Source organism: Rattus norvegicus, chromosome 19 (genome assembly GCF_021556685.1).
Source record: "Rattus norvegicus strain SHRSP/BbbUtx chromosome 19, alternate assembly SHRSP_T2T, whole genome shotgun sequence".
NCBI lineage: Eukaryota > Metazoa > Chordata > Mammalia > Rodentia > Muridae > Rattus > Rattus norvegicus.
The window spans coordinates 66,671,516-66,695,256 of NC_141552.1; the positions used below are offsets into that span (position 1 = coordinate 66,671,516).

At 51.7% G+C, this 23,741-nt stretch overlaps 1 protein-coding gene across 11 annotated transcripts; it reads left to right on the forward strand.

Moving 5' to 3' along the window:
* Window positions 1–2,492: 2,492 nt before the first annotated feature.
* Window positions 2,493–21,950, forward strand: Drc4 (dynein regulatory complex subunit 4). Of its 11 annotated transcripts, none has more exons than XM_087594947.1 (12): window positions 2,493–2,538; window positions 5,147–5,233; window positions 5,473–5,565; window positions 8,982–9,179; window positions 9,988–10,198; window positions 10,893–10,947; window positions 11,580–11,785; window positions 12,896–13,063; window positions 13,403–13,489; window positions 16,099–16,308; window positions 18,863–18,928; window positions 21,681–21,950. In XM_087594947.1, the coding sequence occupies exons 6-12, from the start codon at window positions 10,917–10,919 to the stop codon at window positions 21,828–21,830; spliced, it is 918 nt and encodes a 305-aa protein (XP_087451073.1). In that variant the 5' UTR covers window positions 2,493–2,538; window positions 5,147–5,233; window positions 5,473–5,565; window positions 8,982–9,179; window positions 9,988–10,198; window positions 10,893–10,916; the 3' UTR covers window positions 21,831–21,950.
* Window positions 21,951–23,741: the final 1,791 nt, after the last annotated feature.

The window sequence follows — 23,741 nt, forward strand, 5'->3', positions numbered from 1 at the left end:
AGAACCACACGGTCAGGACAGTTTTGCTACGATGTTGTCGGAGCCTGTGACTCACTGGCTGGTAGAGTGTGGTAGATGTGAGGTCATGGGATTTTCAAGCCTAGGTCATTCGAAAATAAATCCAGTTTTCTTGGGGGTCTCCTGTAAAAACCAGGTCACTGTGTGGTGAGAAAGCCAGGCTACACGGAGTCCGCCTGTGTATGTTGTGGCTGACAATCTGAGATCCCAGCCAATGACTGGCCTGACTATGCTCAGGGCTTCCTAGCTGCTGCCTTTGAGTTTTCCAGGAAAAGAGTGATGATGGGGGCTGGGTGGGTTGCCCCACAAAGTCACAACCAAGTCTCAGATTCATGGACAAAACAAATGAGGTCACTGTATTATTACCGTGCTTTGGAGTTCCTTCGACACAGTCAATAGCTGGAACAGTTTTGTCTAGTGGTGATTTTCATCTTAGAGATGAATACATGCTAGAGCCAGGCCCCTGTCAAGATCTCCTAGGTGCTTACCGATACCGGGTAACTTTTGAGGCCAGCGTGTGTTTTACCTTTGCATGTCGGTCAGGATCTTCTCAAGCACAGAGCGGGGAGACTGGCATCTCATGACCACCTATAACCACACCCCAACAAGTCACCAGGTTGTCCATAGTCTCTGTGTTTGGGCCGCTCTCCTCTACACTAAGTTGTTCCAAGGCAAAGTCCTGTGTACACTTTTGATACTAAGTATTCATTTCACTTTCAAACGCTTCAATGTTTATTCAGGAAGTGTTGCTGCACTGGTAACCCAAGCCTTTCAAGCATCCTGATGCTGTGGACTGAGGTAGTTTACTTAGACAACCAAGTGGCTTTAAGCGAGGCCAACTCTGACTGGTTGGTTTGTGGGTACTGATGTTTGCGCTGGGATTCTGCAGGACTCTGATGCCATGTGTCTGGGCTTCTGAACTGTACTGCTTGGCGCTGAGACGTTCCCAAGCTGTAGATGTGAAGAAAAGGCTCTTTTCTGAATATTGTAACTTTAATTCTGCAGGAAAAGCCCAGAGCAGGGTGGGTCTTTGGGGGAGCCTAGGGAGTTTCCAGCCTGTGCTCTCAAACTGTTCATCTCTGCAATCCCGTATTGGGAAACCAAGCTGTTCTGTTGATCAGTGCCAAACAAAACTCCTATCTATACTACCCCCAGGCGAATCTTCTGTTCTTGCCCTTTTTGCTAAGTGGGGTTGTTGTATTTTGTTTGATTTTTCAAGATAGGGTTTCTTCTGTGTAGCTCTGGCTGTCCTGGGACTTGCTCTGTAGATCAGGCTGGCCTCAAACTCAGAGTTCCACCTCTCTGCCTCCAGAATGCTGGGATTAGAGGCAGCACCCAGCTGCAAGGAGTTGTCACTACATTTATTTAAATCAGGATTCCCTGGTAGATTAATGAAGCAAAAGGCAAGGCAGCATGAAGTATCTAGCATGCTGTGGATACATGCTGAATAATTACTGTGCTTCTGCAGGGTCTCCTGTCACATCTCCCCTGGAGATTCCTAACCCCTTACCCTCTATGCTCACCTTAAAGGTCACTGCCAGTAAGCAGAGTGGCAGTCCTGTTGAACCTTTGTGAAGGTTTACTATAAATGAGCACTGTTAGAATGCTCACAAGGTCTGGTGCTGTTCTCCCAGCCCGCCATTCTTCAAGAACCTGTGTGTGAGGGTTGGGGGTTGTGTGTGAGGGTTGGGGATTGCGTAAGCAAACAGGGGAGACTCACTGCTAGGAGTCTCAAATCCACACTACAGAGCAAGCCTTGCTCTCCTGCGTCCACTTATGGGTTGTGGGATCCTCATCCCCAAAGCAGATGGGGAAGCCTGACCTGCTGACCCTTCTGTTTCTGAAATACTCTGCTACTCAGTTGCCTACAGTGCCAGTCCTGGTCCTGCTAGACCACTTTGTTGTTGTTTTGCTTTGTCATGTTTCTTTTTGAGGCAAGGTCTTGGTATAAAGCTCTGGCTGAGATAGAATTCACTATGTAGCCCATGCAGTCTGCCTCTCAGCTTTCCCACTGATTGCAGGCATATGGTAACACTGTCAGCCTCGGAAGCCCAACTTTGCATCAGAGCAGCACGTGGAAGGAATTTTCACAAACAGGGCAAGGTGGATGAGCCCTAGGAGCAGGCTGTTAGCTCACATTTGAATCCAATTTGGGAACTGAGCTTGGGAGGCAGATTAAACATTCAGACGTCCTCTTCATCCATTCCTCCATGAGCGCTCGCCACGTAGGCTCTGGAGAACCGGAGGAACCACAGTGGCCTCTTGTTGTAGTGGGAGAGACACCAGCAATGCACTGAGGGCAACAGTAGCTCTTCTGGGCGCGTTGTTAGGGACGCATCCCTGGTTGCCCGGGTCCCTTAGGGCAGGCGGGCGGGGGGACGGGGAGGAGACGTGGAGAAGAGTCTCGCGAGGATTTGAGAACCAGCGCGGGATCGAGTCGGAGTTGCCAGGAGACAGCACAGCCTCCTCTGACCAGTGCCGGTCCCGGAGTAGTGGAGGTGCTGCACTGCTGCCATCATGGTGAGTCGGGCCGGTGCTCAGGGTCGGGTCCCGGGGACTGGGAGGCCTGGGGCGAGCAGCCTGCGGTTTCGGATTCCTAGAATTGAGAACTGAGCGCTTCCGCGAGGCTAGGGTGGGGAGGCCGGGATGCCGCGGCCTGTGTACACTAGAACTAAGGATTGGTTCTTCAGTTCTCTGGGGTGGTCGTCGAAGTTGCCGGACTGAGAGCCTGGTGTGCAAGGTGTCCAGAAGCCTGAGTCCGCCAGACCCTTGGGACCACTTCATATGGGCTCGGGGACACTTAAGGGTTCACAGGGAGCAGACTCCGGCCCCGGGGGGAAACCCTGAGAACTCTGTCTCAGAGGTGGAAAACCTAGCGCATCCCAGGTGGCCGGAGGTCTCTGTCCACCAAGGTCTGCGTGTCCTGGAGTGACCAGGGGTACACACCTTAGGGGCTCCCGAGAAGAACAAGGCAGAAGCCCCCTGCCTCCTATATTTCCTCACAGAATGTCCTTCCTCCCAGGATATAGATGTTGTCAATAATGCAGTTTCTTGGCAGATGTGCCAGGGCATGGGTCATTAGCTGGTGGGAGCTGGAAACATGGCCAGTATTAACTAATCTTCCCTCCAAGCCTGTATGGCCTTGTCAAAGCTGCTAGAATAAAGCAGGACTTGTGAGCAATTTCTGCTGGTAACATCTGCAGACAGAGAGAGTGTGCTGTTTGCTCACTGGTCCCCTGAAGGGGCGGGGGGGGGGGGGAGGGCTCATTTGTGGTAAAATCGATTCAGAAGCCTCAGGTTCCATCATTGCTACCACTCCAAGAGCCCGATACCCCGTACTCACGGATGCGCTTCTCCTGTGTCTCTGTGGTGGTTATGAAGTGTGGTAGCCAGCATACTTCAGGGGGGGTCGTGTATTCTTCCTCCGCCCCCCTCCTTTTTTAAAACCTAGATAGGTTTTCCCTTTTCCCTCTTAGGTTTTCACACTACCTCTTAAATGTTTTTTTGTTTGTTTTTTTTTTACGCATATGAGTACATTGTGGCTGTCTTCAGACACACCAGAAGAGGGCATCAGATCCCATTACAGATGGTTGTGAGCAATCATGTGGTTGCTGGGAATTTTTTTTTTTTTGGTTCTTTTTTTTTTTTTTCCGGAGCTGGGGACCGAACCCAGGGCCTTGCGCTTCCTAGGCAAGCGCTCTACCACTGAGCTAAATCCCCAACCCCCTCCAATGCTTCTTAATTTTAGCTTTCTGAACACCCTCCTCCCCCAAATAAGTTTTTCATCCAAGAAAAAAAAAAGTTTTTTTAATGGTAACAAAGAAATCCTTGTCTTATATCCAGGAGTGAGTGAGTTCGAAGTGTTTTCTTTCTCCTTCCCTTCTGAAAAGAGGAAGATTTCCCCCTTTGTGCTTCTCTTTCTTTTCTTTTTTTTTTTTTTTTCTTTTTTTCGGAGCTGGGGACCGAACCCAGGGCCTTGCGCTTGCTAGGCAAGTGCTCTACCACTGAGCTAAACCCCCAACCCCCCCCCTTTGTGCTTCTCCAAATGCATTGAGATCCCCTCCCCTTCACTGGTGTGTTAATGGGGGGATCAGTGTAGTGATACCCCCTAGGTAAATGTTCCAGTCAGCGCTGTGCGAACAGTAGAGGTCAAGATTCTAAACAGGTGTTCCTTCCCCATATGCCCGTGTGAGCAGAGTCAGTCAAGAAGGGACACCCTGAGGTAGACCTGACTATGTGAGCAGAGTCAGTCAAGGAGGGACACCCTGACGTAGACCTGACCATGTGAGCAGTCAGTCAGTCAGAGGGACACCCTGAAGTAGACCTGACTATGTGAGCAGTCAGTCAGTCAGAGGGACACCCTGAAGTAGACCTGATTATATGAGCAGTCAGTCAGTCAGAGGGACACCCTGAGGTAGACCTGACTATGTGAGCAGTCAGTCAGTCAGTCAGAGGGACACCCTGAGGTAGACCTAGCCATGTGAGCAGTCAGTCAGAGGGACACCCTGAAGTAGACCTGACTATGTGAGCAGTCAGTCAGTCAGAGGGACACCCTGAAGTAGACCTGACTATGTGAGCAGTCAGTCAGTCAGTCAGTCAGAGGGACACCCTGAAGTAGACCTGACTATGTGAGCAGTCAGTCAGTCAGAGGGACACCCTGAAGTAGACCTGACTATATGAGCAGTCAGTCAGTCAGAGGGACACCCTGAGGTAGACCTAGCCATGTGAGCAGTCAGTCAGAGGGACACCCTGAAGTAGACCTGACTATATGAGCAGTCAGTCAGTCAGAGGGACACCGTGAAGTAGACCTGATTATATGAGCAGTCAGTCAGTCAGAGGGACACCCTGAAGTAGACCTGATTATATGAGCAGTCAGTCAGAGGGACACCCTGAGGTAGACCTGACTATGTGAGTAGTCAGTCAGTCAGAGGGACACCCTGAGGTAGAGCTGACTATGTGAGCAGTCAGTCAGTCAGAGGGACACCCTGAAGTAGACCTGACTATATGAGCAGTCAGTCAGTCAGAGGGACACCCTGAGGTAGAGCTGACTATGTGAGCAGTCAGTCAGAGGGACACCCTGAGGTAGAGCTGACCTGTACTTACTCCGTCCTCTCTTCTTCACACAAAGGCACCCAAAAGGAGAGGGAAGAAAGGGAAAGCCAAAGGGAATGCAGTCGTTGATGGGGTCGCACCAGAGGACATGTCCAAGGAGCAGGTGAGCAGAGCCCATGGAGCCCCGTCTCAGGATGGGGGGCGGGGGTGGGGAGCACTGCTGCAGATGTGTGGGTGAATCTCTCATCACTGTTCTGCGTGTCCATCTCCTCTCAGTCTGTCCAAATATATCGTGCCTATCTTGCGTCTGTAGTTTCGAGGTGTCCCTCACACCCCACAAACATAATAGGTATTTTTAAACTTTTGGCATTTTATTTCATTCTTACCTTTTTATATACCCAGTGGTCACAGAGCTGAGATGCGTGTGGTGATTCAGTGGTCGCAGAGCTGGGATGCGTGTGGTGATGGCGTGATCGCAGAGCTGGGATGCGTGTGGTAATATATACATGTCATTCTTTGTTTGCCAGTAAACATTACATCAAAAGGGAAAGTTTAACAAGGAACATGATTTACTTAAAATTACGTTGTCTTGGTCTGATTAATTTATCTACTGCTTTAAAAATTAGTGTTAAGTCTTCCATTTATATATTGGACAACTTGTGTGAGCTGGTTCTTTGCTTCCACTGTGGCAGGGGCTGGGATTGAACTCAGGTCTTCAGACTTGGCAGCAGACCCCTTTACCTGCTGAACCATTGTGGCCCCTTGTTGTTTTATTTTTGTAGCTCGGTTGTGGCCGCCTCTGTCTAATTGTTTGCGCTTAGCTTGAGGAGGTTTTCTACTTTTACTTTATTTTTCAGTTAAGACAGGCGCTGCACCACTGAGCTACACCCCTGGTTCTGGAATGATGTCTTTATTATATTGTTTGGTTGTGTTGAGGATTGAACTCAAGGAAGTAATACAAATAAATCCTTATACAAATTATCAATTTTTTTTTAAAGATTTACTTATTTTGTGTATGTGAGTACACTGTAGCTGTCTTCAGACACACCGGAAGAGGGCATCAGATCCCATTACAGATGGTTGTGAGCCACCATGTGGTTGCTGGGATTTGAACTCAGGGCCTCTGGAAGAGCAGCCAGTGCTCTAACTGCTGAGCCATCTCTCCAGCCCTATGAATTATCTTAAGCCACTTATGTACATTGATGTAAAAGGTTAGAGAATATAATGATAGAACTCACCAAACTCTTACAAAACTACAACACGTGCAAACATGGCCGTCTTGATGTTGATGATGGTTTCTGTGGTGGTTTGAATATGCTTGGCCCAGGGAGTGGCGCTGTGAGGAGGTGTGTCGCTGTGGGGGCGGGCTTTGAGGTCCTGTGCTCCACCCCCACCCAGTGCAGATGAGTCAGTCCCTTTCTGGCAGCCTTTGGATCAAGATGGAGACCTCTCGGCTCCTCCAGCTCCGTGTCTGCCTGCACACTGCCGTGCTTCAGGCTGTCATGACGATGGACTGAAATTCTGAACCTGTAAGCCAGCCTCAGTTAAAGAGTTGCCTTGGTCATGGTGTCTCTTCACAGCAGTAAAACCCTAACTAAGACAGATGGCTTGTGCGGTTTTGACACGGGCTGGAAGGTCATGTGCAGTTGTGTTAGTAAGCCTCGCTGTTGTAATGGCTGAAGAGAGAAGAAGGGCGTTAGAAGACTGACGTAAGCTGACACTAGAGTTAGGCACTGGCCTGATGTTGGTGATTTCAAAGGCCTAAGGCTAAAATCTAAAAATCTCTTCTACATTAACGCCCAGGCATGACGAGTGGTGCCCAACTCCACGTGCTATCTTCTGTCAACATCCAGAGCCTAACTCCTGATGACCTGTAGCGTTATGACTGTGCAGTGCTGGCCAGTCTCAAGAGAAAACAATTTGTGCTGTAAATTTGCTATGTACAAGACAGTGAGCTGCCCCCCCAAACACCATGAACCCACACAGATGGCCTCTGGAACCGAATAACCCCCTCAACCACCATAAAACTCCACCTGCTTTCAACCACACGAGGCCTTTTGGGATCTCGCCTGCTGCTTACTTGCAGCGTATTTTAATAAATTTCCTCCACTTATCTTTGCATTCTGGGGGATTTCTTTCATTGCCCGTAGCACCGGCCTTCTACGTTCCACTTTACATAGCTGTATTTTGATCTAAAATACATGTTTTTAGGAGCTGGAGACTGGACGTGCCGGTTAAGAGCAATCTGCTCTGGTGCAGGACTCAGGTTTGGTTCCCGGCACCCACACAGTGGCTCGCAGCCATCTGTAACTCTGGATCCCTGGGGTCTGATGTCCTCCTCCGACCCCCACAGGGTCCAAGCACTCACATGATGCAGAGACATACATGCAAAGTGTATGTTTTTACAGGTATCGCATGTGTGTTTGCTTGTATGCTTGCATGAGTACCATGTGTGTTCAGTGCCTGAGGAGGCCAGGAGGTGGCTTCAGATCCTCTGCAACTAGATTTGCAGATGGTGGTTTAGCCACCATTTGGATCCTGGGAACTGGGTCTTGTGCGTCTGCAAGAGCTACAAGTGCTTTTAACCACTGAGCCACCTCTCTGTTCTAAGACAGAGTTTCTCTGTGTCATCCTGACCATCCCGGAACTCACTCTGTAGACCAGGCTGGCTGTTTTATTTTGTGTACGGGAAAACCATTAAGTTTAAGCAGAGATGTATTGGGGGATCCAGTTTGCGTTTTGACTGGGACGGATGGAGAATAGAGTGCACTTCGGGTTCTCCCGACATACTGTTTCTGTCCCGTTTATTTCATGCATTTGGAGACTGAACCTTAGTGTCCCAGTCCTAAGAACAAACTCTGATACCATATGAGTCCAACAGAGAAGGAGTTCTGTTTGCAACTATTGGAGTGACACTGAAGGCCCACAATGTGGAGAGACTTGTTGGGTCTTTCAGTGTGCATGACATGGTGTGAAGCACTAGTCAGATTCTGGCGTGCATGTTCCCTCATAGGCTCCTAGCCCCTGCCCAGCATCCTTCCTCAGAGCTGCTTGGCTGCCTGATGTCTTATTCGTTCCCTGTGGAGAATGGAGTGCCCCCACCCCCACCCTAACCCTAACTCCCCCTTCTCTTTGAGACTCTGTGCAACCCTGGCTATCCTAGAACTCACCTTAACTAGGCTGGCCTTGAACTCACAGAGATCTATCTGCCTCCCTCTACCTCCTGAATGCTGGGATTGAAGGCATGCACCACCACTGCCCAGTGGAATGTATTCTTGAGAGAGAAAATCTGCTAACTATCCTGTGGCTGTGCCTAAAGATAACTAATTCTCAAGGGAAGCCACGCTCAAGAAAGCTGGAGACCTGCCCTACTTTCCCTCTAACCTATTTGCAGACTTATAATTGACTGTGGACCAAAGTCTGTTGAGTGCGAAGAGCCCGCTAGTTTTGTGTAAGTTTTGTGGAGACATTTATGTGCTTCTGTGTGATTGTCATAGCTCTTTTTTTTTTTTTTGGTTCTTTTTTTCGGAGCTGGGGACCGAACCCAGGGCCTTGCGCTTCCTAGGTAAGCGCTCTACCACTGAGCTAAATCCCCAGCCCCGTCATAGCTCTTAAGACTGAGTTGATATATGGCAATTTTCAACCATTGTACTGTTTAAAATAGTTGAAGATCATTGTGTTTCTTTTGAGAAATTTCTTAAAAGAGTCCAGGCTGCTGAGCGGATATAATTGTTTCATAATTACTGGTTACATTTGAGAGACATTTGCTGTTTACTGCTCGGGCCTTCCTGCTGTGTATTATTTTGAATAAGATGGCCCCTCCCCTTCTCTCCCCTGTTCCCCTTGGGCCACGCCTGGTGGTGGGCGGGGCTCCTGCAGCCTTGCCTCACTGGTGCCCTGTGTCTGACCAGGTGGAGGAACATGTCGCCCGCATCCGGGAGGAGCTGGACCGGGAGCGGGAGGAGCGCAACTACTTTCAGCTGGAGCGGGACAAAATCCACACCTTCTGGGAGATCACGCGGAGGCAGCTGGAGGAGAAGAAGGCTGAGCTGCGCAACAAAGACCGGGAGATGGAGGAGGCCGAGGAGAGGCACCAGGTGGAGATCAAGGTGAGTGGCGTCGGTCCGTCTATACCCACGGGAGAAACGGTCTGGGTGGGGGTTTCCTGCTTTTCTGTGGGAACATACTCCTGTACACTAGGAACCAGAGGTGATTTTTCCAAGAGTCCAAAGGAGGTTGCAAAGGTGATTTGGCTCTGTCATTTGTCACCCCATTGGTCACCAGCATCGACTCTGCTGATTAAGTTGGCCAGGTGGGGATCCGCACGCAGCATCCTGCCCTGCTACACGTGTACCCACCTGAAGCAGTGTGCTCCACTGAGGAGGACCACTTGCCCTGATGACAGAGGACTGTCATGAGGTCTTGGTGCCAGTGTGCCAAGGACAGCTATGAATTCAACCAAACAAAATGGCAGAAGTACTAAAACAAAGGCTGGACATTATTGGCACATGCCTGCTACCCCAGGGCCCGGGAGGTGGATGCAGGAGGACCTGGAGTTCAAGGCCAACTTTAGTTATGTCCATAGTTTTAGACCAGCTTAGGCTACAGGAGACCCTGTCTCAAAACAAACCAAAAGCAGTTTTATTTTTTCATTTATTCTTTCATAACTGATGACCTGTCATGGTATCAACTGTGCTCCCCTGTTAGAACCATCCAACAGCCTCAGAAGAGGACAAGGGAAAGTAGTTTTGTCCTCCTGGTCGTAGGAGAGGCCCCGCAGGTCCTGAGCCGTCAGTTGAAGCGTCTGTGACATGGCAGGGGGAGGAGCAGGCTGAATCCAGTTCTGCCTCGTAGTTCCCTGTGAGCTGAGCACACGGGCGCTTCAGGTGAGCGTGCGGCACGTCTCCCCCACTCCAGGTTTACAAGCAGAAAGTGAAGCACCTTCTGTACGAACACCAGAACAATCTGGCAGAGGTGAAGACTGAGGGCACCGTGGTCATGAAGCTGGCCCAGAAGGAGCACCGCGCCCAAGAGGGCGCTCTGCGCAAGGACATGCGCGTGCTGAAAGTGGAGCTGAAGGAGCAGGAGCTGGCTAACGAGGTGGTGATAAAGAACCTGCGTCTGGTAGGTACGCGTATGGCTCGATGGCTGTGGAAAGGGGACCGAGCCACCCGAGCTGCTTCCTTAACAACCGGGGACCTATGGTTGGGGGGCAAAATGCTCAGAGGCTTTTAACAAATAAATCAGCAAAATTGTACTCAAATTTGTAGTATGTAGAGGCAGGAGGGATGGCGCCGCAGTTAAGAGCAACGACTCCTCTTCTAGAGGACCTGGGTTCGATTCCCGACACCCACATGGCAGCTCATGAGCCTCTATTATTCCAGTTCCAGGAAAGCTGACAGCTTCCTCTGGCTTCTGTGAGCACCAGAGACACGTGTGGGGTGCAGACATACCTGTCGGCCAAACACCCAAAATATGAAACACATGATATAGAAGTCTGAGTTGGAGAGGTAGCTCTGTGATCAGACGACACAGACGAGCCCAATTCTCAGGAGTACTGTTTGCCTTGTCTGCTCCTTTCTCTGTTCAGAGGTGACTGGGCTGTGGGAAGTGAGTCGTGTATGGAGTGTGGAGGTTGAAAGCTGTGTTATTCTGGGCTTGCTTTACTATGCAGGCGTGAGGAGAACCCAGAAAGCAGCAGCAGCACAGGGGTGTCTAAGCTGTACTTTCCCACAGGAGAGGAGTGGGCTCAGCCTAAGGAGAGTGGGCCTGTCTGTCTGTCTGTTTGCCTGTGGAGTAATACTCCCTTCTCATTTGTGCAGAAACAAGCCGAGGAGATTACCAAGATGCGAAATGACTTTGAAAGGCAAGTTCGAGGTCAGTTTCGCAGACATACACGGTGTAGGATGCTGTCAGGGCACCCTCCAATTGCTGCTTGGTAGGTAAATTGAGGCACATAGTCATATTAGAGCACACGTGCGCGCACACACACACACACACACACACACACACACACACACGAGACAGACAGCAGGGAGAAGGAGTTAGACTATTTCAGAAGCTAGCAGCTTGATTCAGAGTCAGAGAAAAACTCATTCCCGTGTGGGTTTGGGGAGCCGCAGTTAACAACGGGTGGTGCTTTCTTCAGTCTCCTTAGCCCCTGGACTGAAAAGCCTTCACTGTCAGGAGTACACTGGTTTACTGATTGACCTCTAGTGTGGGGGTGGCTGTAGGTCACATAGGCCATGGGTAGTGTGCCCTGGGATTAGTGTGGGACACCCACTGTGGACACTGGCTATCACAGGCAGAGGACCGGTGACAGTGACATGTGTGCTGAACATGTCACTTGCAGGAAAAGCTCCACCCAAGCCTCTGGCTCCTGGCAGAGTTGCTGGTGCGGCCTCTGTCTGACCCTGATGGGCATCTGTGGGCCCTGCCCCCAATAGGTTCCATTGTTTCTTATGGCGTGAGGCCCTCTATTTGTCTAAGCTGCTGTGTGTGCCTTTCAGAAATCGAGGCCAAATATGATAAAAAGATGAAGATGCTTCGAGACGAGCTTGACCTGCGGAGAAAGACTGAGATCCACGAGGTGGAGGAGAGGAAGAACGGGCAGATCAGTACGCTGATGCAGCGTCATGAGGAGGCCTTCACTGACATCAAAAACTACTACAATGACATCACTCTCAACAACCTGGCCCTCATCAATTCCCTCAAGGTACCGATGTGGTCCGGGAGATGTGCTCGGGGCCCATGGATGCAGACCCCGCCTTTGATCCCACCAGATCTGTAATAACATTGGGCGCTGTCCCTCTGACTTTCAGATAAGATTCCTAAGTATCGTAAGCTACCCAGTGTTTCAGGGGAAATCCTCTGGGGCCTTCCTAACTGTGCTGTGCTGTAGTGGGAACAAATAACTTCAGAGGCGTTCTGACATGCAGGCGGGCTACGATGGACACTGTGTTGACTGATGTGTGGCCACAGTTGGCCGTCGGCACTATGCTTACAGGATGTGGTGACATTGTGCTGGCAGGATGGGGTCAGGAGTTTCTCCCTGCAGTCACTTCTTAGAAACTTGGAACATAAAACTGACACTGGCAGGATTTCCACAGTAGAGAATCACCCTTGGTCTAGACGGACACAGCCCCTTGGTCTGCGTGCAAGTTATGTATGCCCTTACATAATTCAGAATAGATCAGGACTGCAAAAGTAGTGCCTGCATGTAAAATAAGACCAGGTCCTCAGCATGCATGTGGCTGCGTGGCTTTCTGACACAGGGCACCTCATGGGGTTGTCCTGGTTGTCCTAGAACTCACTATGTAGACCAAGCTAACCTCGAACACACAGAGGTCCACCTCCCTCTGCCTCTGCCTCCTGAGTGCTGAGGTTAAAGGCGTGTGCCACCATGCCTGCCTCAGCTCTGTCTTTAATTGAGGGCATTCAAAGCTGGATATGGTGGCACAAACCTATAAATCCCAGTGCTTACAAGGCAGAAGCAGAAGGAGAGCAAGCTCAAAGCCAGTCTAGGTTGGTTAGGGAGCCATTGTCTCAAGAAAATCAAAACAAAAAAAAAAAAAAAACAACCAAAAGTTATCAGCGAGATGGCTCAGTGGTTGAAAGTGCTCTCCGTGCAAGCCTGGTGACCTGAGCCCTTCCCGTGGTGGATGGAGAGAAGCAGCTCTTGAAAGTCCTCCTCTGACCTCTACATGTGCGCTGTGGCACACGCGCACACCCACACACATATCACGTACTAATCGTCAAATCCACACGCGTGTCCCGAGGATGCGTGTCCTGAGGTGAAGCCCCGAACGTGACTGCTTGCTTACAGGAGCAGATGGAGGATATGAGGAAGAAGGAGGAGTACCTGGAGAGGGAGATGGCGGAGGTGTCTCTGCAGAACAAGCGGCTGGCTGAGCCGCTGCAGAGAGCCAAGGAGGAGATGAGCGAGATGCAGAAGAGACTGGGGAACCATGAGAGGGACAAGCAGATCCTGGCCGTGAGTGTCCCGCTCTGCCCAGCAGGGAAGGCGTATGAGGGGACGTCCGTCCGAGGGCCCTTGGGAGCAGGACGCATCCTTAGTGCAGGGGCGGAGGCATGGGGAGGTAGGGCTCCCCCTTCCTTGGACTCCCCTGGAGCGGTAAGCAGGCAGGTGCTGCTGCACACTGGACCCTAGTTTTCCACACATTCCGCTCATAGCTTGGTGGGGCCCGGCTGCTAGTCTTCCAACCATTTGTTCCTGCTGATTTGTTCCTAGCCTTGCCGTCTCCGGGAGTCTGTGGTGTGTCTGTCTGTGAATCCTAAGTATTTGGTGTCTCCTGCCCCCTGACCTCTGCAGTGTACGAAGGCACGTTTGAAGGTCACTGAGAAGGAGCTGAAGGACCTGAAGTGGGAGCATGAGATCCTGGAGCAGAGGTTCATCAAGGTGAGCAGCTGCGGGCGCCATGGCGGGCTCTGTGTCCGCTGAAGTCCCCTCTGACCTGGGCCTACTCTGCCTGTTCTTTGTTTGGAAATAGGGTCTCACCGTCCCACTCAGCCAGGCCTTAAGCTCCTAGGACCCAGCCTCCTCCTGCCCTAGCCTCCTGGGGAGCTGGGTTGTGTCTTTTGTGTTTGGAGACAGTTTTTTTTTTTTTTTGTGGTTTCGCTCTGTGTAGCCCTGGCTGTTCTGGGCCTCACTCTGTAGACCAGGCTGGCCTTGAACTCACAGAGATCTGCCCCCCAAGCGCTGGGATTAAAGGTGTGCACTACCTGACATGCATAATTTTTGTCAGGCAACAACCTGTGGTATATTCTGTAGAAGGCCCAGGGCCCCGGTGCGGAGAGATCCTTTTGTCTCCTTGGCAGCCGGACTATGGATTTGTGGGACACTCGGTCCCATGATCTCATCTCCGTGGCCCATTTCATAGTATTAGCATATGGCCTGTTTGTTGTACATGAAGGGACCATCTCTAAATAGACAAACAAATAAACACCATACTTGGATAAAGAAGCAAAATCGGGGTTGGGGATTTAGCTCAGCGGTAGAGCGCTTGCCTAGCGAGCGCAAGGCCCTGGGTTCGGTCCCCAGCTCCGAAAAAAAGAACCAAAAAAAAAAAAAAAAAAAAAGAAGCAAAATCAAAACTCCCTTAACATGAATTCCCAGCGGCCTCATTTGGTGTGGCTCTCTCCTGTTTTCTATGCGTGTGAGCACAGTCTCACCGAGGGATGGCACATGACCTTGGTTTTATACCTCAGCTTTTTGAACAACGGCGTACCCTTGAGCAGCATCCAAGATCGAGCACACGTGGTTTCACCACCCGTCCAGCTACAGAGTTCTCCCAGCCTCTAACTCCATGTCCAGTGAATATGCATAGCTTCAGTGCCTTGGGTCCCTAGAGTTTGCTGAAAAGGCCCATCTCTGCCTTCCCTCGCCAAATGCTGACCGCAGAAGCACAGGGAGAAGGAAGGTGGCCCTGCTGACAGTGGGGTGTTTGGTGATCCACCCCTTGGCTCCACCCTTACGGACAGCGACAGAACCCAAGTCATACCCTCTAAGGTGCTCAGTGCCTGTGAAAGTCAACCTGGATCTGACATGGATGGATGTTTCAGAGGAGCCTGCTCTGGGGAAGATGAGATTCTCAGATCATGTATGCTGGCCAAAGCCCTGGGGCCCTGGGGTGCAGGGTTGGCCTTGGCCAGATGTTTGAAACTGCCAAGGCAGGGGAGGTATCAGCAAGGCTAGAGGAAGACGGTGAATCTCTGCCACTCACAGGAATTCTCATAACTGTATGTTAAGTGTGCCCTGCCTATAGTCTTGGTCTTTCACAGCACATGTTAATAGGAGATGGGCAAGGATGTCCCCGTGGTTGATAGACACTTGCTTCAAGTTTGACCTGGACCTGCCTTGACTCTCATCTGGGGTGGTTGGTGATAATGTCTCATCTGAGCCCAGGGCCCTAACTTGGGCACGGCTGGCTCTGACCTACCTGTGGAGCGGTTTTCAGAGCATGGCTCTCCTTCTAGCTCTTATTTCCTGAGAGGAGCAGTCGGGGTGCTGTGTGGTCAGGGTGCTGGGTGGTCAGGGTGCTGGGTAGTCAGTTTTATGTCTACGTGACACAGGCTAGAGTCATCTGAGAGTGGAGAATCTCAATGAGGAAATGCCTGCCTCCACAAGGTCAGGCTGTAGGTAGGCCTGTAGGGCATTTTCTTTTCTTTCTTTTTTTTTTTTTTTTTTTGGTTTTTTTTTTTTTGGAGCTGGGGATCCAACCCAGGGCCTTGCGCTTCCTAGGTAAGCGCTCTACCACTGAGCTAAATCCCCAGCCCCACATTTTATTTTCTTAATTAGTGATTGATGAAGGAGGGCCCAAACCATTGTAGGTGGGGCCACCCCTGGGCTGGTGGTCCTGAGTTCTATAAGAAAGCAGGCTGAGGGCTGGAGAGGTGGCTCAGTGGTTAAGAGTCCCGACTACTCTTCCAGAGGTCCTGAGTTCAATTCCCAGCAACCACATGGTGGCTCACAACCATCTGTAAAGAGATCTGATGCCCTCTTCTGGTGTGTCTGAAGACAGCTACAGTGTACTTATATATAATAAATGAATAAATCTTTAAAAAAAAAAAGAAAGAAAGCAGGCAGAGCAAGGAGCAAGTCAGTAAGCAGCACCCCTCCATGGCCTTTTACATCAGCTCCTGCCTCTAGGATCCTGCCCTGCTTAAGTTCCTACCCTGACTTCCTCCGATGATGGACCACAGTGTGGAAATGTGAGCCAGACCTCTCCTCCTCTACTTGCTTTGGCCATGGTTTTCATCACAGCAGTAGAAGCCCTGACTAGTGTAAGCAGTAATGCTAATTCTCCCTCTTCCCTCTGCTGTGTGCTGCGTTACCCACCTTTCATTGTGTGCAGAGGGTCTAGTGCAGGCAGTGTGGACAGCAAAGGTTCCCGTGTCATGGTGTGGTAACAGTGAAGGTGACCCCATCACAGAGGAGCACACTTAGGGCAGGGTGGGAAATGGCTTCTCCCAGCTGGGGGTCCTTGTTGCTCACTCTGGTCTCCTCAGGTGCAGCAGGAGAGGGAAGAGCTCTATCGGAAGTTCACTGCAGCCATCCAGGAGGTGCAGCAGAAGACAGGCTTCAAGAACCTGGTGCTGGAGCGTAAGCTGCAGGCACTGAATGCTGCTGTGGAGAAGAGAGAGGTGCAGTTCAATGAGGTGCTGGCTGCCTCCAACCTGGACCCTACAGCACTAACACTTGTGTCTCGCAAACTTGAGGTAGGTGCTCATGGCCTCCTAAGCAAATGCTGGTTTTCCAGGTTGGGCCCTTCAGTCCTGTGCTCCGCTACGCCTTCTCGGGTGGCACAGAGACCCCCAGTTAAGTCAGGGGCTGCCATGGTTTCTGCAGCAGAGAGCAGGGCATGGGCTAACTCGTCTTCTTTTGGTTTTGTCCCTCCCAACCCTGACCTGTCTCCCAGTTTAACACAGGAACTCACGCTGTAGACCAAGCGGGCATCAAAGTCATAGAGATCCCCCTTCCTCTGCCTCCTGAGTGCTAGCATTAAGGGCATGTGACATGCCCAGGTCTTCTGTCTGGAGTCTCTGCAGTTCCTGTTTTGCCCTGGTTTGTAGCTTGTTGAGCCACAGCCCCTGACTGGAACATAGGTGGCTTAGGAGAGAAAACTGATCTGGACACTCGTAGGTCCAAGTTCCTCTGCCTCCATGAAGACCCTCGGACAGTGACATAGGGGCCATGGAGACTAATGTATCCCTTGTTGCTTTCCTGGGACCTGGGAGTAATGTCTGAACCGAGCTCAGAGCATTGCTTATTCTTGTGACAGAAGGTTCTCTGTCCCCTGAAGAGTCAGGGCACCGAGCCTCTGTCAGAACCCCCAGCTTACCTGCTGCCTACTCTTTAAGGCCAGGTCTCTCCGCTCCCTCTACCTAGCTTGGGGCATGGAGGACATAGGAGCAGGTGGCATAGTTTGGCTAATGTGAATACCAGCCAGCCATTGTGGCTGAGGCTCTCAGACACATGGAAAGTGTGAATGGCTGGTCCCCAGTAAGTAGCTCTGGGTCTCTCTCTCTAAGGGCCCCTTGGAGTCAGCTGTGGTGGTTGGCGCCAGATTCATTCATGCTTCTAGGATGTGAACAGCTGAAGCCCCAGCTGACCTAGCAAGGGGGATGATCCATTCCTGAGCAGATCCTTTAGGGCAGCAGGGTGCACAGCGTCTCTGGGACTCGGGCTGTGCTTGGAGCAGAAAGGCAGACAAGCAGCAGCGGCTGGCGGCTAGGTTTATCCTGAGATGTTTATGGCGTGCGGGATAGCTGGACTTAAATGCTCATTGCTCACCACAGACTTGGACTTTCTGTAGTCAGCCTGTTCACCTCACTGCCTGTCTGAGGTGTGCAGCCTTAGACATCGCAGGTAGCTCCTTGCTGAGCTTCCCTAGGGAGCACACAAGCGCTGGGGGTTGCAGACTGGGTGGTTTCAAAGACCTCACAAGTGCATTAATGTGTTTAGTGGCCCTGGGAATTGTGGGAGGTTCTGGGTGTAGACATTTCAGATAAAGCCTGCTCTACCTCAGGCGGGACATGAGGTAAAGAAGCAGGCACGGCTGGTGAAGGGTCAAAGAGGCCAAAGTTGTCAGGAGGCTGATCCGAGAGAAGCTGTACCTGGTTCAGGAGGGTCCAAGGTAACATCTGTGTTTGTCAGCAGTCAGGCTAATGTTCCCTCACAGAGTAGTGGTGTGGGGAATCTTCCAGAGGAGCCTCCTCAGACATGGATTTACGCCAAGAAACAGTCTTTATCAGCTGGCTGGTGACCACACTGGGTGTTTGGGATCCCATTGTAGCACTGAGCCTCTCTCAGGATGAGCTTTAAAAGCACAGAAACCATGTTTTGGGCGGACATATTTCAGTTTACAAGAACAGTTAGCCAGGAGCAGAACTCCAAAAGCCAAAAGGCAGGGGTAGTCCATTTCGAGACTTTCCCAGAGCTGTGGACCTTGATGGATTAGGCCTGCGTCCGCGTGGTGGCTGGCGATGCTGTCTGCGGGCTCTGCGGCCCCAGTGGTACTTCAGTCATGGAGTCGGGTGTGCTAAGACCTGGGCTGTTTCCGTATTAGACCCTGGACCAGTGGGTAGTGGTTTGGGTGACGTGGGTTACTTGGTAGGGTCAGTTTTCAGGCCTTAGGTGGCACCGTTATCCGAGAGACCTTGTTGGATGCTCTCTGCTCCTCACTGTGCCCTGTGTCGGGATATGGCTGGTCAGTGGGAACACAGGCGTGTGGGGAAGAGGATCTGTCTGTCGCTGTGCTAGTCAAGTGCCTTTGCTGTGCAGTCCCTGAGGCACGGATGTTGTGCCAGCAGCTGTAGCTGTCCTGACGGGCATTTGGCTCTAACTGGGGCTCAGCTCTGCCTCCCCTGGTCACCACTGCTACAGCTTGTGAACAAGAGAAAGGATCTTTCATGGAATTGACAAAGTGACTGTGTCTTTAGCTTTTTGTTTGAGAAAGGGTCTCACTATGTAGCCCTGGCTGTCCTGGAACTCACTCTGTAGACCAGGCTGGTCTCCAACTCATAGAGCTCTGTCTGCGTCTGCCACCTTAGTGCTGGGATTAAAGGTGTGCGCCATCACCGCCCAGTCTGCTGTCCTCATTTGTTTTTCTTGTGTATCCTTGGAGACCTTTCCTTCCAACAAGTCTAGTTGAGGGACCCACACAACTTTATTCTTTGAGCCTCTCAGACCCTTAGGGAACCCTAGACTAGTGTCCCCCTGTCCACCTCTGCTAGATGATAAATAATCAAAATCACCCTTGTCTCTCCTTAGGACGTTCTAGAGTCGAAGAATACCACCATCAAGGACTTGCAGTATGAGCTGGCCCGAGTCTGCAAGGTATGGCTAATTCCCCCATCCACTGGGCTTCACCTTCTTCCTCAGGGGTTCTTCTGCCTGAGAACTGTGCCCAGCTTCACCTTTCGAATATCACAGACAAAGGGTCTCTGAGGAATCTTACTCCTTTTTCTGCATGCTCCGTTTAGGAGGTAGCATGTAACCCCATGTGATGGGCACTCAGAGCCTTAGGGCCTGAGACTCAGCACCTTGTCCTGACTGTGCACAGGCTGGCCCGCTACACCCAGGGCTCTACCTCCTACCATGTTCAAACCTGCCTCTCCTCACCCTTCCTTCCTGGAAGAGCCTCTGTGCCTTCCAGGTTAATGCCCACTGCCTTCAGCAGGAGCAGTTTGGGCTCCCACCTTTTCTCATACTCTTGTAATCTAAATAGCCCGATGCCCTTCCATGCTGAACGTGTGTGTCAGTGGCCTCCTGCCAGACCTCGGCTGCCGTCTGTCCCATGCACCTGAGAGGCCTGGGTGCTACATCCAGATGGTCCTAAGGGTCTACTGTCCTTCCTTTGCTCCCTGTCCGCCAAGGACATACCCACAGCAGCCACCTCACAGGTTACATTCTTAGTCCTGTTGGGCAGGCATTGCATTCCTGTTCAGTTCAGGGCCTCATCCAGACATGCATGCCATCCTGTTTGATTGCTAATAGAAGTGAGCAGCATCTGTTACTGTGGCCCAGGATCCATGCTATCCCAGCTGCCCCAGCTTCCCAGCTCTCCCTAGAGCCCAGGTTAGAGCTTCTCACACCTGATCCTCAGCTGACATGGGCTGAGCATAGGGCAGTCTGCTGTGTGTACCTTGGCTCTTGGGGGCCAAGGTCTGGACCTAGAGTGTTGGTAGCCAGCCCAGTCCTTGAAGCTCCCGCTGGAGCCCATTTTTACTTGGCCCTTTCTCTCCGTTTTCAAGCACTGCTTCTCTTCCCTGAGCCTCAGTGAGGATAACCAACCCTTTTCTTCTTCTCTGTTTGGTTTCCAGTCCGGGTTTCTCCGTGTAGCCCTGACTGTCCAGGAACTTGCTCTGTAGACCAGGCTAGCCTTGAACTCCAAGATCCACCTGCCTGCACCATCTCCTCCTGGCCCTTTTCTCTGGCTCTGTTTGAGACACAGACCCACTGTATGGCCCTGGTTAGCTTGGAAGTCACAGAGATCTGTCCATCTCTGCCTCCTGAGACTGGGATTAAAGGTGTGTGCTACACCCCCAGCTCAGGAACCCTTCTGCCGTCTGCTGTGAACATTTGGGTAGGCTCAAAGCATTTCTCATTCCACTCAATTCATCAACACCTCTGAGCCAGAGGCAGGCGGAGCTTGGGCTCAAGGGCAGCCTGTGCTGCAGAGTGAGGCCCTCTCTCAGACCAAGACTTCACAGCTACCTGATGAAAGGCTCCCAGTTAAAATGTGCATTTGGGGTTGTTGACATCAGTGGAGTTTTGTTCAGCATCCACATGGGGGAAGCTCACAGCTGCCTGTAACTTCTGCACCAAGGAGTCAGACTTTCTCTTCTGGCCTTTTAGGGCATCTGCACATAAGCTGTGCGTGCCTTCCCATACATGTGTGTAGTAACAATAAAAAGCACTAAACTACAAGGTGTGGTGGCATATCCCCTTTAATCCCACCTCTCAAGAGACAGGAGCAGGTGGATGGTGTTTAATTCTAGGCCAGCCTGGTGTATATAGCAAGTTCCAGGCCATCAAGGGCTATTTAGGGATCCTGCATAAAGAGGAGAAAAAACACCCATTTAACAAGGTGTGTACTGTAATCTTGTAATCTTAGCACTCACCCGGCCAAGACAGTAGTGACTTTAATCATTAAAAATTTTCTCACACTATATTTGGATGTTTTTCCTTTCCCAAAAGTCTTCCTACCTACCCCACCTCCAGCTGTATGCTCGCTCTCCTGCCCCCTTCTGTCTTTCTCTCTCTCAAAAACAAACAAACAAACAAACAAAAAAAAAAACTCCACAAAAATGAAACAAAAAGTCAACAGAAACAAAACTGAAACCTTCTTTTGGTCACCACTCCTGAGCACAGGACGTGGCCTGGGGAGTGGTTCCAGAATCACTGCAGGGAAAAGTGAAGCAGTGAGATTTTGAGTGTGAGGCCATTCTGGGGATACAGCAAGTTCTAGCCCAGGCTACATAGTGGGGCCTTTTCCCACATAAAAACAAAACACCAAAAAACGAAAACAGGATTAAGATCAAGCTCCCTCAGTGTTGGGGATTTAGCTCAGTAGTAGAGTGCTTGCCTAGCAAGCACAAGGCCCTGGATTCAAAAAGAGAAAAGGGAAAAAAAAAAAAAAAAAAAAAAAAAAAAGAGCAAGCTCCCTCAGAGGAAGTCCCCTGTCTTTGTTGGCCACCAGCACCATTCCAGGGGCCCAACCCCCCCACCCCCACAAACACACACCATACCCCTGCGTGTCACTGGGGAGTTGGAGGGGATGTGGTCTCCAGGGACAGGGATTAGATGTCAGTCCATCTTGGCAGGGAAGGAGAGGAGAGCCTTAGGGAGAAATATTTGGGAAAGGGCCAGGAGCTCCGGTTCTCCTGAGTCTGGCCTTGTGAGTATGTGAGCTACAGGCATACGCAAGCGAGGCTCTAGACTACAGAAGGCACTGGCTATCCTAATTGGAGCTCTGTGGACCACCCTACACCTTCAGCAGACAGAGGGGACATTTGGGGTCCATAGCATGATGGCTGCGACTCCCAGGCCCAAGTGGACTCTTCTTGACCTTGCTCTGTCCTTGCAGGCCCACAACGACCTGTTGCGTACATATGAGGCAAAGTTATTGGCCTTCGGGATCCCCCTGGACAATGTGGGGTTCAAGCCCCTGGAGACAGCAGTGATTGGACAGACACTGGGACAGGGCCCTGCAGGACTTGTGGGTGCGCCGACATAGCCATCTACAGCAGCCTGCAGCTTGTCAGTTACTCTGCCCCTCTCCCCTGGGAATTCACACCCTGCACAAGTTTTGTTTTGAACACTTAACAAACACCAATGAAAGTTTTTGCATGATTAATTTCTGTGTTATCTCCTTGTGAAAAATTGTTTCCTCAAGCCCTCTGCTAGGGAGACGTTTGTCCACTTCCTGACACTTAGAGCCCTGGTGATACAACAGCCTCCAAACTCTGCACAAATTACACCAGCCAAACACACCTGAAACATTCCAGCCATCATAGGTACTTCTATTTGCATTGTGACCTTGGGCCAGCCAGTGAGTGCTAGCATTCACCACCTTTTGCACAAACCTCCTGGAAAGGTTCAGGGTGGTATGGACATAGACGAGAGCCCTCGCCAAAAATAAACAAGAGCCTGCTGCATTCCCTCAGCTGCCCACACCCCCCAGCCCAGCCAGCCCACCCAACACACCTTGAGCCCACAAGACCCAGAAAGCCCCGAATAACAAGGAACAGGGATATGTATAAAGAATCATGAGCAGAGGTGTCTCCTCATCCCAGAGCCCAGAGCCTACAGCCCAGACGACACAGAGCCCACACCTAAGAAAACAGCCTGCCCCTCGTCCCGTCCTGCCTTCCCCGCGCCCCTCACCCCTGCCCGAGCCCCACCCGCACGCCCCAGCCCGCGGGCTGCCTGCCTGCCTGCCTGCCTCGCGTGGCCTACAGCCTCCCCAGCCCTCCTCAGCCCGCCCTGGATGGAACACGGGCCCAGCCTGTGAATGCCAGCCTTTCCCCACGCGGGATGCGCAGAGGTCTCTCCTCCTCTCCTCCTCTCCTCCTCTCGTCCCCTCCCCGACAGAGAGACTCTTCCTTCCACAGGCTCAGTACAACAGCGCCCTGACCCACCCACCCGGGATTTCCTCTTGCCCTCGAGGGGGCCGAGGGCGGAGCTTCCAGCAGCTCCTGGAATCCCGACCCACCCGGGACCCACCGTCCTCCCTGTGCCCAGGACAGGGGCCCTCAGCCTGGGAGCGGGAAGTCAACTGAACATTTGGTGATGGCTGGCATCCAATCCCACCCGGGACACACACACACAGACACAGACACAGACACACACACACACACACACACACACTAGCCACGCCCACCCAGCGGAGAGGCTGGCCCAAGAGCCAGGCCCCACTGCCCTTGCCCTCCCTCCCAAGTGCGGGCATTCACATAAGTATACAAACACACAAACATACAAACACACACACACACACACACACACACGTGCGTGCCACCCCTTTATAGGGGCACACATACGCGGGCTCGCAGAGGCAAGACCCACGCAGGCAGACACGCACGCCAAGGCATGAACTCACCGGGGTAAGAAAGCCGGACCGAACAGGTAGACAGGCCCCCTAGGGAGCATAAGCAGGCACGGAACCTAAGGACAGCTCACAAACACACACACACACACACACACACACACATACACTCAGTCACACACTCACTCACACACTCACACACTCACTCACACACAGACTCTCGCAGGAGTCACCTTAGCAGGAGGCAGGAGGGGGAGCGACACACACTCTCACACACCGGTGGTCACACAGACCTTTGCACGCTCTCACAGCCACACCCACCACCGCAGCAGTCACCCACGCGCCGTGGCCTCCTAAGAGGCACCCCCACAGGGGCACCCACCCACCCAGGCAATCCCACACACTACACGGGGAGAGAGACCAGTGCGGTGGTGGGCGAGGATGTGGTGTTCGAGGCCAGCCTGGGCTCGCTGCAAATGGAGAGAGGCTCTCTCACCTCCTGTCTTGCTGCCTCCAGGGTGGTGGGTGTCGGGGCGCCCACTCTGTCTGGAGCCACCGTGCATATGCCAGGCATCTGAGAGGGCGAGGGTGGGCTCTCCCCGG